We start from the raw sequence: 11,895 nt of genomic DNA on the forward strand, positions 1-11,895 counted from the left end.
ATGCAAATCGATATGTGACCGTCAGTTTCATATCATTACCCCAAAGTGAGCCACGTATCGTGTGAGGTACACCACCCAATATTCCTATTAACGGATTATCTTTGTTCTCTATATGTTCATCTGTATTGTTACTTGTAAGTGCTCTAGCTGAAATTCTAATAATCATAAAGATATGTTGAATAAGTAAACAAATTTATACAGGTAAAATAAACTATCGGAAAAGCACAATTATATAATTTAGCAATATATATGATATATTTGTATCTTACCCTTGAGGATGTTGTGTTACTGCCATAAGCAGTTCGACCGCCAAGCCCGCGGCGATTTGTGACAATCCCGGTCGAGTAACAGTGCATTGTTGATCAAGTGTCCTGTCCGATTGCGACTGGAAGTAAAAATATAAATAATCATTCCACAAGATCGAGCCATAGTGTATATTAAATTAGAAAATATTGATATTTACACGATAAAGATTTTATAATAGTTTTGTGCTCGTATTTATATATAATATTTAAAATAAAGAGTAAACGTGTGCTTACATTTCCGGGTTGAGTAACATCATTACAAAAATAACAACCGAGATCCTGCCCTTCAGGATATTGCACTAACAAAATGTTGGATGAAGGAGGAACGGAAACATCGCGCGTACCATGCCGCTGTACTGTGTATGAATCGAATCCCAAAGCGGCATTGATAGCTATCTTATTCATCGTGGCGCACAAAAGAGTGGGCAGCCACCTGGCTTCTCGTGAATCCAGAAGCAAAAACACCACGTCGTGGGACTGCACGAGTTCTTGCAATTTATTCACAGCTTCCTCGGTCTTCTCCATCATACTTTGACCGACCACGTGTCCAGGCATAGGAATATGCAAAACGACACCTTCCACGTCCTGCAGCATTAAATATTAAGTAATGTCTGTAATAAAATTTCTAATGTACGTTGTATTATTTAGAAAGCGAAAGTACTTGACCATCTTTGCATTTTATTAATTGTTCAATTCAAGTTCTGATGATTATTATCTTGCTAGAAAATTATATATTTGTAATATATATAACTATACAAGAGACTTACCATGTTAGGACGTATCCTAAGTAAAGCATCTTTCGCGGCGTGAGCCTTATATCGACGTTGCACCGCATCTTTGTGCGTATACAGGCTTTGACGAACTGTGTTGTTGTACGAAACAGTGGAATTATCTACGAGCGTAATATTATTAATACCCCAGCCAAGGAGTATCCTCGCCACAGAACATCCTAATGTACCGGCGCCCAACAGAAGACATCGTAGACCACTGATCTTTTGTAAGTCTAGATCAGGGACAAGGCGCCATTTCATCAATTTTAGATTCAAATCGATCGCTCTTTCTGCTAGTCTAGTGTAACACGTAAGCACAAACGAGTAACTTGTAAAACTTCATACTTGGTAATATAATTTCGAGTGATTTATGAAATTTGAAAGCCTTACTTAGTCGGATCCATAACGTTAGATAATTTCGCGATCATAGGAGCCATTTTTCCATGTGCACCAGTTTCCCAACCCACCAAATGACCTTCAACAATAGCTTTCTTCATAGCTTCCACATCTGTGTGTTCTTTGATTCTAAGTGTATATACAACAGCAGTCGTTTGCATTCTATCACATCTCATAGACAAGATTTTAATATTTTGTGTAAGGCAAAATGTAGTGCAATGGAACAGCAACAGGCACAGCAGATTTCGCAAGGGCCATCCAGGTTCTGCACTTGTGCAAGGATCGTAGAACGCAAAATATACTTCATTTTTTGCCTGGTACAATTAAAGATAAATTTATCATTTTCAGATTATTAGTACTGACTCTTGTTAGTGATATATATAATAAAATTACTGTATTAACGAAAAATTGCCATTATATATATATATATATATACCATGTGATATTAACTTAACAAATTGTACCTGTTTTGAATCTCCTTTTTTATCAGTACTCGATCTTACATATTCCACTCCTTTCGATAAGTTAGCAATGCTTAAATCACTTTTGTCAGACACAAATACTGAGAAGAAATTCTTTGATCTTGCATCTAGCTGAAGGAATCCCTTATGTAATTTATTTATTTGGTCAGTTGTAAATTCACTAGATGCTAGTTTTAATGGCTCGGTCAAGTAAATCTCTGGCAGAGAGAAAGGTGTTGGATGTGCAACCCAGTAATAAAACTGATATTTCTTGAGATCAGAATGCGCGAGCACTAAGAATACTGAAAGTCGCCAGGGCTCTTGTAAAGCTGTGCCATCTATGATACTGTCTGTAATACATTTACCCATAGTATCAATAAATTCTTCTGGCTTTATTTGACGATATGCTTCATAAGTATTTGTATTAATCATATAGCCACTGCAAGCTACTGCTACATTATTACCCATTGTCTCTGCATTTCTAAAATTCATCTAAATATTAGCTTATCTCATATATTTATATACTGACATGATATACATTGATATGATTTATATAATAAATTTAATCCTTAATGACTAATATAAATTAAGTTATAGAATATATTTAAACTCGGACCAATTTGTTCTCTATATAAAAGAAAGCATATTATTTTTATACAGTACTTACTCATTAAACGATGCATAGTCAAGTATCAATAATTTAGTTTCTGGTTCACTCGTTGGTTGAAGAGGAAAACTGCCCCATAAATGTATTTTTGACTTTTCATCCAACTTTAATTTTTCCAATTTCAATTCTGCAAATTTTGCCCAGAAACTTGAATCAGTTAAAGTTTTCAATTTAGTGAATTTCACCTCTTCGAATGACATCTTTATTTATTTAATAATTTACTCCAAGCTGTAAGTTCATAGAGAGATTGTAATACAATTGAAGTACAATTTGTTACGATAAATTAAAATAATGAATAAGAATAACTGTGATATTTCTTTTTGCTATAAATAAAAGTTTTACAAATAGCATATATAAATTATATGGAGAAGACATACATTTCATTATTACTATATAACATCATACTCAAAACTGACACTTGATAGGTTGGAACGAGCGCGGATTTATCATCGTTATAAAACATCATATTAGCTTTCGTATTAGAATTTCATATTAGAACTCAATATCTTAGCTACATTAATGAATGCAGTGAACATAAATACGTTGACAGCGAACTGCAAACCTTCAAAACAAGTACGCATATATACACACCTCCCTGAAATTCCGAATTACGTAGCCAACAGTCTACACACACGCAATATTCATCGATGCTCTCACATCCGTAACCAAGCATTTTCAGATGGAACATATTGCGCCCAGAGATCTGTTCATTTCGTTGATTCAACTTTTTAGCACTTTCTACATTCGAAATAAGATAGATTTATATTTAAAGCTGCCTCTCTGATAATTTCACAAATATTAAAATATAATTTCGCATATTGACATATGTGTCAATATGCGAGCCGAATTGATTTTTTATCGCTAAATATTATTTTACTAATTTAATTTTGAGAAATATAGTGTGTTTCTCTACTAGAAAGCATTTCATTTCATTAGAATGCTAATTGTATAACATTGCGCTTTATTTTATTTCTACGACTCATCGACGTTCGCTGTTATTTTATCGACTTATTTATGTACTGCGTAAAATATATGTAGAGAGGCGTATCGAAGAATATATATGCATGTAGATAGATAACATAGAGCCACGAAAGGAAAAAACTACATATCACGTGATATTAGATTCCATATATCAATTATTTTAGATTTGTCTTATTATTAAATTCACACCGATTAACCAATTACACAATCTGTAGAGCGAGAAGAGAGAGAGAGAGAGAGAGAGAGAGAGAGAGAAAAAGAGAGAGAGGGGGGGGGAGAGAGAGAGAGAGAGAGAGAGAGAGAGAGAGAGAGAGAGAGAGAGAGAGAGAGAGAGAGAGAGAGAGTGAGAGAGAGAGAGTGAGCACGTATTAAATAAAAATTATTATCTCGTGTGGAAATTATTTGTACTTGGTATGATGCTGAATTTTTAACTAAAAAGTTATATTGTTCTTCTCTTTTTGAACCTCTGCTTTTATGAGATATAAAATTCTATTTTGAAGGGGATAACTTCGAACTTTCAAATTCTTTTCAAGACAAAGGCCTAAAGCTAACTTCATTCTGACAAAGTTGGGCCCACAGGCCATTGCCCGACATTGTTTGTTGTGCCATGTTTTTCAGTATTCACGTAAGTATAACGAGCGAATAAAATTTCCTCGTCAGTAATTGCAATCCGTGTACACGCTCTGTAAGCAAGTAGGGCGAAATAGGAAAGTTAAACGCGCAGTTCTGAGACCACGAGGACACAAAGATTTCACAACTCGCGATCAACATTGCGGTTGGACGTTGAGTATATACGCGAACAAGGGCGCCAATAAACTTCTCAGAAAGGTATACAGTGTTGTTTACACGGAGATATTTCTGCTCAACTCCATGAGTATCTCTCGAATGAAAACGACGTCGATAAAAAAATCTATATTTTCTACAATTATTACGCAACATACGCACAAGAATTAATCTGTTAACCTCAATCTCGATCGCGAGAGATTATTGATTAATCGATAATTTCAATCGGTGCCTACTTTCGCCCCACCTTTTTTCTGTCACTCATTAATTGTGATTACAAATCGTTTAATAATCATACTTATCAGTCACTAGATTGTTCCTACTGAATCTATCATATGAACAATCCAACCTACATTTCACTTGACCGAAGTAACGTCTGAAGTTGCATCCGAGACGCCGTTACAGACCTGAGCTGAGCTGCGTGCGCAGATGACATCACCGCGCCAATATGGCCGGACGGCATCGGCTGTCTGCAGCGCGACTGTGAAAACGGGCTGTCCCGAGGTACCGAGGGAAGTCCAAGGGAAATATGTCGGACTATCTGAGGTCCGCGCTCGGTTACCTGAACGGCGGCACCGCCGGCAACGAGTACGTCGGCCAGATTTTGGAGATCAACAATGTGAGGCTGAGGGTAACACGACTGATCGCTGAGGGTGAGTCTATCTTTGCATGGTGCACGGAACGCTTTTCAAATCACAGGGCTCTCGGGCGACACCACCTATCGCGATCTCATGCGATTCAAGTGGACGATATTGTTCGCGATGTTCGCGATATGTCCGCACAAAACGCGACGACGTCGATGCGACCAGAGGGAAAAAAGCTGAATCCGACTTCATGTTGGATCTCGCGCGGCATCCGCCTCCTGACATGTGTCAAACGTGTGTTTTGACACGCGGCCAAACGCGCGCACGCTGCGGGCAATTATATTCTCGCCTTTTTATCTCACGCGCGTCATCTCTTTCTCTTTCGTGCTCTATCATCGCTTTATCGGTCGCGGACTCGATACTGTTGAAGGCTGCCAATTCCTACGCAATATTGACAAATGTTTCTCAACATTCCTGTTGACTTATCAGACGATTTTTCACCGTGCACTTTAAACCAAGATTGCGTTTGTTTAACCTTTGTATTCTCTTTTCATCTCTCTAATCGTTTATCCTTTGATATGTAATTCTATGTTGTTTGATTTTTATTTAATGATATTTTAAGATCTTAACTAACTGGCATATTTACACAAAGAATTGGTTATTGATATTGCTTTTTATATATATTTATTATTTTATGTGTGATGTTTTATTTAAGTTAGTAGATTGAACTTTCTGTTTAATATATTTTCTATACAATCTATGTGCATTAGATATAAACCTTCATTTTTGAGTGAATATATGCATAAGTTACATATATTTCTATAATAAACATGATAATGCAAATAATATATATATATATAATGAACATACGCATACATACATACGTATATACATACATACATACATACATACATACATACATACATACATACATACATACATACATACATACATACATACATACATACATACATACGTATATACATACATACATACATACGTATATACATACATACATACATACATACGTATATACATATATACATACATACATACATACATACATACATACATACATACATACATACATACATACATACATACATACATACATACATACATACATACATACATACATACATACATACATACATACATACATACATACATACATACATACATACATACATACATACATACATACATACATACATACATACATACATACATACATACATACATACATACATACATACATACATACATACATACATACATACATACATGCATCATACATATATACATACATACATACATACATACATACATACGTATATACATATATACATACATACATACATACATACATACATACATACATACATACATACATACACACATACATACATACATACATACATACATACATACATACATATATACATATATACATACATACATACATATATACATATATACATACATACATACATACATACATACATATATATATATATGTATATATATTATGTCTTCTCAATAAATTCTATAAATTACATTTAATACATATCAAATAAAGTGTGGTTTTAATTATTTTGTTATTCCACTGATTAAATAAAATTTTTTTTAAAAACATGATAAAATATGTATTTTGTATTTCTACTGTTCTTCTACTCTTGTGTGTTTAATCCTTGGAACGGTCTTAAATCTTTATTGAAATCCTTTTTTGTGCCTTATTTTATAAAATAATAACGACATTTAATTATACATTGTTGCATAAGTAATGCTCCTATGCACATGATAAGAGAACATGAGCGAGAAATATGTAATATAGTTGTTGTAATCGAATTATGTATCATTATTAACATTTAGATAATTTGTGGCAAACGTCGTATCAACAGGTGGATGGGCATTGGTGTTTGCGGTAGAAGATGTTGCGACGGGAAAAGAATACGCGCTTAAGGTAATTATTCTCACTAACAAATGCAATATGAATCGTTGTCTATTAATATTGGGCCATCTTTCACGATTAGAGGCTTATTGCCGTCGACGAGGAGGCGAACAAAGCTATCATACAGGAAATAGAAACGCTGAAAAGACTGTCTGGTCACCCGAATGTTATCCAGTATTTGTACGCGCAACGGCTGGAGCGAGAAAATCACAAGGGTTACGAGTACCTGGTCGTCACCGAGCTATGTCCAGGTGGTACCGTGGCCGATATACTCAGGAGCGTGTCCGCGAACACACTGACTCTTGCCCAGGTGTGCAAGATTGCCTATCAAGCGACCAGAGCGGTGCATCATATGCACAGTCAGCAGCCGGAACCGTTCGTACATCGGGATATTAAGTTAGAAAACTTCTTGCTCGGGAGGGACGGCCTTGTAAAACTCTGTGACTTCGGTAGCGCCTCGACCCAGCAGATACTACCGAACCCGTCATGGAATGCTCAAAAACGCGCCACCCTGGAGGACCAGATGGCCAAGTACACGACCCCTATGTACCGCGCCCCAGAAATGATGGACACGTGGAACAATGAACCAATTGGGCCTCCGGTGGATTGTTGGGCTCTAGGATGTATACTGTACTCTTTAATCACACTGCGACATCCTTTTCCAGAAGGTAAGACAACGTAATTATGTTACATTGAATGTTAAATTAAATAGAATCACACTATAGAAATAGAACACACTATAGAATCTACGGAATTAAAAGTAACAGTGAATCCATGGAGGTGTCTATGAGAGAAATTGCACAATAATCGTTCTTGTTAAATACACATAGATCAAGTTATCGTAACTAAAACTAAAAACGCTTTCGATAAAGATAAAAGAGACACGTGATTGAAACTAACCATTTTTATTACAAATGTCCGTTATTATAAATTATTATTACTTGAAAATGTATCACACAGTTTCCTGTATCGAAACGTCGAAACTAATGTATTTTTCTCTTCTCGCAGGTAACAAGTTAGCAATTGTGAACGGCAAGTATTCACCGTTACCGCCCAATCCGCGATACGCATGTCTGCATGATTTGGTGAAAGGGTGCTTGCAAGTGTCGCCCATCCAAAGGCTGACAACAGCGACGCTGTTAGAACGCTTGGCGGCGATCGCCGAGTCGAACAACTTTGATCCGAGAGAACCGTCGCGAATTGAAGTCGCAGTTAAACCGTCACCACCACCACCACGTCCAACACCACCGCAGCCGACGAGTACACCAGCTCCACCGCCCCGTCCTAATCCTCCAGTGGCGATGCCACCTCCGCGACCGGTGCCCGTGCAGACGGCGGCGGTATCCAAACTACCGCCGGCTCAAGGAACAGGCCTATTCAACTCAATCAAGGGCGGTGCCGGCAACATTCTACGTAATCTCAAGGATACCTCCAGCAAAGTGATGCACACCGTTCAGCAGAGTATGGCCAGGACCGAGCTGGACGCGAGTTACCTCACGTCACGCATACTCATCATGCCTTACCCAGCTGATGGGATCGAATCCGCCTACCGAGCCAATCATGTGGAAGATGTAAGAGCCTTCTTGCAAGCCAGACACCCGCCGCCGGCCAAGATACAGCTGTACAACCTGTCGCGTGGTCGGCCAAACGTCTCGCGGCTTCCCGGCAAACACGTCGACTGCTCGTTCGCTTACGCCACTTCTGAATCGAACGCCCCAATGCTGTTCGCCTTGTACCAGATCTGCCAAGATATCTATCAGTATCTGAACGCCGACTTCAATCACGTGGTGGTGTTGTACTGCACCGTGAGTACGTCGATAAATTCGCGGGTGAGGTCGAGCGCGACTGCGAAAATGCCCGACGATTTCATCAGCTCACGTTTTATCTTTCCAGGATGGATACCGTGCGAGCGCTACGGTGGCGTGCACCTTGTTGATTCATTGCGGCGCCTTAGTCACCGCCGACGAGGCAATTTCGCTCTTCACGACCAGACGTTGCCAGCCGCCACACTTGCAGCCGTCGGAGTTGCGTAGCATCAACTATATGAGCCTATTGAGTAACGGTACACGTCCGCACACCAAGCCGCTGATCCTCCGCTCCATCGTGATACAGCCAGTGCCGCTGTTCACCAGGGCGAGGGACGGTTGCAGACCGTACATCGAGATTTACAGCAACGGCGCGTTAGTCTTCACGACGAAGAAGCCCAACTACGAAGAAATGAAGCTGTTCGGAATGATGGAGGGCAAAGTCTGCCTGATACTCAGTGACGCCGCTGTGCGCGGCGACGTCACTGTAGTGTTGTACCACGCCAGACAGCAGCTTGGTCGTGTGATCGGCATCAAGATCGCTTCGCTGCACTTCCACACTGGCTACGTGCCCATCACCGAGAGCGCCTTGACATTCAAGAAGCGCGACTTGGACGATGCGCCTGATATCGGCGGCAAATTCTGCGTGGTGCTGAACGTCATGATAGGCGAAGAGAACTCGAAGCTGTCGAGGATACCGGCACCGTGGGAGGCGGAGACGTGCGTCAAGCCTATGCCAGATCCGTTATTCGGCTCAACGCTGGAAATGGAGGAGACCCTGGAGAACTTCAGAACCACTTCTCGCCCGGAAGAGGTAAAATGTTTTGTCGTGTGTACGACAGAAGTCAATTACAATTGCAATTGTATTGATTTAGATTGTATTGAGTAATTTACACAACACCCTATTCTTTTTAAAGTGAATTATCCTGTATAATTATATCCTGCAGAGTGACGTTAAGTATGCGGGAGAAATGTAACTTTACAATAACCGCTCCGACGTTATTGCAGAGCCAATGCACGCCGTCAGTATTGTCGAACGAGACCGATGCAGGGTCGCAACATGAGGTACTTCAACAGACGGAGAACCGGATGGAAGAAGAAGAGGAAGAGGAAGAAGAAGAAGAAGAAGAAGAAGCAGCAGCAGCAACAGCGAAGAACGAGGAAAATAGCTTTCAGGAGGCCGATTTGCTGAATCTTGGCATGCCAGACAACATTAGCAGTAATACCTCAAATACTCCCACCGCAGCCGCGGCTAATCCAGGATTAGATATATTCTCTAGTTCTAGTCAGAACGAAAATGATCTCTTAAGCGGCTTCGGCCTGCCGACGACGCAGATCGAGACCGCCAACTCGATACCTTTAATCAATAATAGCTCCCACGGGGACTTACTGTTCGGGCACGACAACTCCGCGAAGAGCAACGTCGCTAACAACAGCAACCTGAACATGAACGACTTCTTGTTCGGCCAACGTCAAACGTCCAACGTTAAAGAGGTGAATGATTTCCTCTTCGACCCGTTAGGCGGTAACTCTGCGAACAACCTCATCGGTGGGCTCTCCGCGCCGGGCTCCAAGCCGAACAACATGAAGAGTCCGAATTCCGAGGAGAACTTCCCGCGAAACGCCAGCGTGCCGAACTTTGCCGCGCAGAGCAAAGATCCTTTCGCGAATCTTGCGGGATCGCTAGGGGCCGGTTTGACATCCAGCTGGAACGGCACGCCGAAAAATTCGAACACACCGCAATCGGCGAGCCCGGCGCCCGCGAGCACGCCTATCCACTCTAGCCCGAATATGCACAAATCCAACATCTCCACCACCACCACCACTGCTACCACTAACAACGATGCGGCCAACAACGCGGACGTGTTCGGCAACAAGACGACGAAGGAGAAATCGAGCGGCGACGCGTTCGAGGATCTACTCGGCAGTCAAGGATACAACTTTTTCAGCTCGCGCAAGGCTGAGAAAGATAGTCCGAAGACAATAAATCAGATGCGTAAAGTGGAGGCGGCCAAGACGATGGATCCTGACCGGCTCAAGATCGCGGAATGGACCGAGGGCAAGAAGGGTAATCTGCGCGCTCTGCTGTGCTCGTTGCACACGGTTCTGTGGCCGGAGGCTGACCGGTGGCAGCGTTGCGAGATGCATCAATTGGTCACGGCGGCGGATGTGAAGAAAGCATATAGAAGAGCCTGTTTAGCTGTGCATCCGGATAAGGTATCTGAATTCGTGCAAATACGATTCCTACGATTGTTTTTTCCGTACTTTTCTGTACTCGAGAAGTGATTGATCAACCGTTTGATGAGACTCGCGGTTTAAACGGTGATGCAAAACGCGTGATCTCGATTACAATGTAAATCTGTGCGTCTCTATGTTGCAGCAAGCGGGCACGGCGAACGAGAATATAGCAAAGTTGATCTTCATGGAGCTGAACAACGCGTGGAGCACGTTCGAGAACGACGCGTCGCAGCAAAATCTATTTAGCTAATTTTAATCCCCGTTATCTGTTATCGAGAACCTGTCTCTGTAATTAATTTAGTTCCTAGCGGAATGGGAGCTAAGAACAGGAGAACAGCGGATCGTGGGAGGAGGGGGGATCTCGTTATCTGTGAGAGATAACCGCGTAACTGCATTCCGACTACATTATTTTAGCTATTAGAGAAAGAACGGAGAAAGTATAATCGTCATGAACGACGACAAGATGAAAGCAGCGCTTCGTGGAAGCATCCTCCTTATTGTTTCAACGCCTTGTAAACCTAGTTAAAAGAAACAAAGAAAACGCCCCCCAATTATGACAGTATGGCGTAACATATATGTATATAACTCAAATGTAAATTAAAAAAAGAAGATCCCAAATATACGAAGATATTTTCCGGTCGAAAGAGAAGCATTCTGCTTTGTCGCTGGAATGAGAAGGGATTCCGGTATTCCATATTTCTATCTGCAATATCTCTTTGTTTCCTGACTACGTAAGAACGTCGCACGTGGAACGAGAATCGTAACAAATCGATAGATATTATATTATTTCGAATTATCTGAGAGACACATCATAGAATTATTTTTGCTGAAATTACCGTGATGAACGATATTTGTTTGATAAATTCAGTTATACGGAATACCGCTATCGAAGTTGATATTTGATTTCGAAGATTTTATTTCTCTAATTATTTATTATATTTCTTATTACATTAA

The 11,895-nt window shown here is 40.4% G+C and overlaps 2 protein-coding genes across 5 annotated transcripts in view; one reads left to right on the forward strand and one right to left on the reverse strand.

The window, feature by feature from the left end:
* Atg7 (Autophagy-related 7) overlaps nucleotides 1-4,873 on the reverse strand; it is a 5,528-nt gene extending 655 nt beyond the window's left edge. Inside the window, exons 1-9 of one of the 4 annotated variants that reach the window (XM_019844103.2) lie at nucleotides 4,717-4,873; nucleotides 3,191-3,337; nucleotides 2,600-2,726; nucleotides 1,936-2,413; nucleotides 1,466-1,785; nucleotides 1,073-1,373; nucleotides 540-890; nucleotides 270-385; nucleotides 1-155 (exon numbers count right to left, since the gene is read on the reverse strand). The exon at nucleotides 1-155 is cut by the window's left edge and continues 143 nt beyond it. In XM_019844103.2, coding sequence (XP_019699662.1) covers nucleotides 1-155; nucleotides 270-385; nucleotides 540-890; nucleotides 1,073-1,373; nucleotides 1,466-1,785; nucleotides 1,936-2,413; nucleotides 2,600-2,726; nucleotides 3,191-3,287 — 1,945 coding nt within the window. In that variant the 5' untranslated portion in view covers nucleotides 3,288-3,337; nucleotides 4,717-4,873. Of the gene's footprint in view, nucleotides 156-269; nucleotides 386-539; nucleotides 891-1,072; nucleotides 1,374-1,465; nucleotides 1,786-1,935; nucleotides 2,414-2,599; nucleotides 2,828-3,190; nucleotides 3,338-3,619; nucleotides 3,725-4,661 lie in introns of those variants that run through there. The other 3 variants (XM_019844102.2, XM_019844101.2, XM_019844104.2) reach the window with 3 other exon arrangements.
* Nucleotides 4,840-11,585, forward strand: aux (cyclin-G-associated kinase). The gene is made up of 7 exons (XM_019844100.2): nucleotides 4,840-5,016; nucleotides 6,849-6,910; nucleotides 6,981-7,566; nucleotides 7,907-8,703; nucleotides 8,792-9,517; nucleotides 9,712-10,920; nucleotides 11,084-11,585. The coding sequence occupies exons 1-7, from the start codon at nucleotides 4,893-4,895 to the stop codon at nucleotides 11,189-11,191; spliced, it is 3,612 nt and encodes a 1,203-aa protein (XP_019699659.1). The 5' UTR covers nucleotides 4,840-4,892; the 3' UTR covers nucleotides 11,192-11,585.
* Nucleotides 11,586-11,895: the final 310 nt, after the last annotated feature.

The sequence above is a fragment of the Harpegnathos saltator genome, unplaced genomic scaffold (genome assembly GCF_003227715.2).
Source record: "Harpegnathos saltator strain DR-91 unplaced genomic scaffold, Hsal_v8.6 scaffold791, whole genome shotgun sequence".
NCBI classification, from domain to species: domain Eukaryota; kingdom Metazoa; phylum Arthropoda; class Insecta; order Hymenoptera; family Formicidae; genus Harpegnathos; species Harpegnathos saltator.

Coding starts and splice junctions, on each gene's coding strand:
- aux (XM_019844100.2), top strand. CDS start 4,893: ATGTCGGACTATCTGAGGTCCGCGCTCGGTTACCTGAACGGCGGCACC. Junction 7,567..7,906: donor GCGACATCCTTTTCCAGAAG/GTAAGACAACGT, acceptor CTCTTCTCGCAG/GTAACAAGTTAGCAATTGTG. Junction 8,704..8,791: donor TGGTGGTGTTGTACTGCACC/GTGAGTACGTCG, acceptor TTATCTTTCCAG/GATGGATACCGTGCGAGCGC.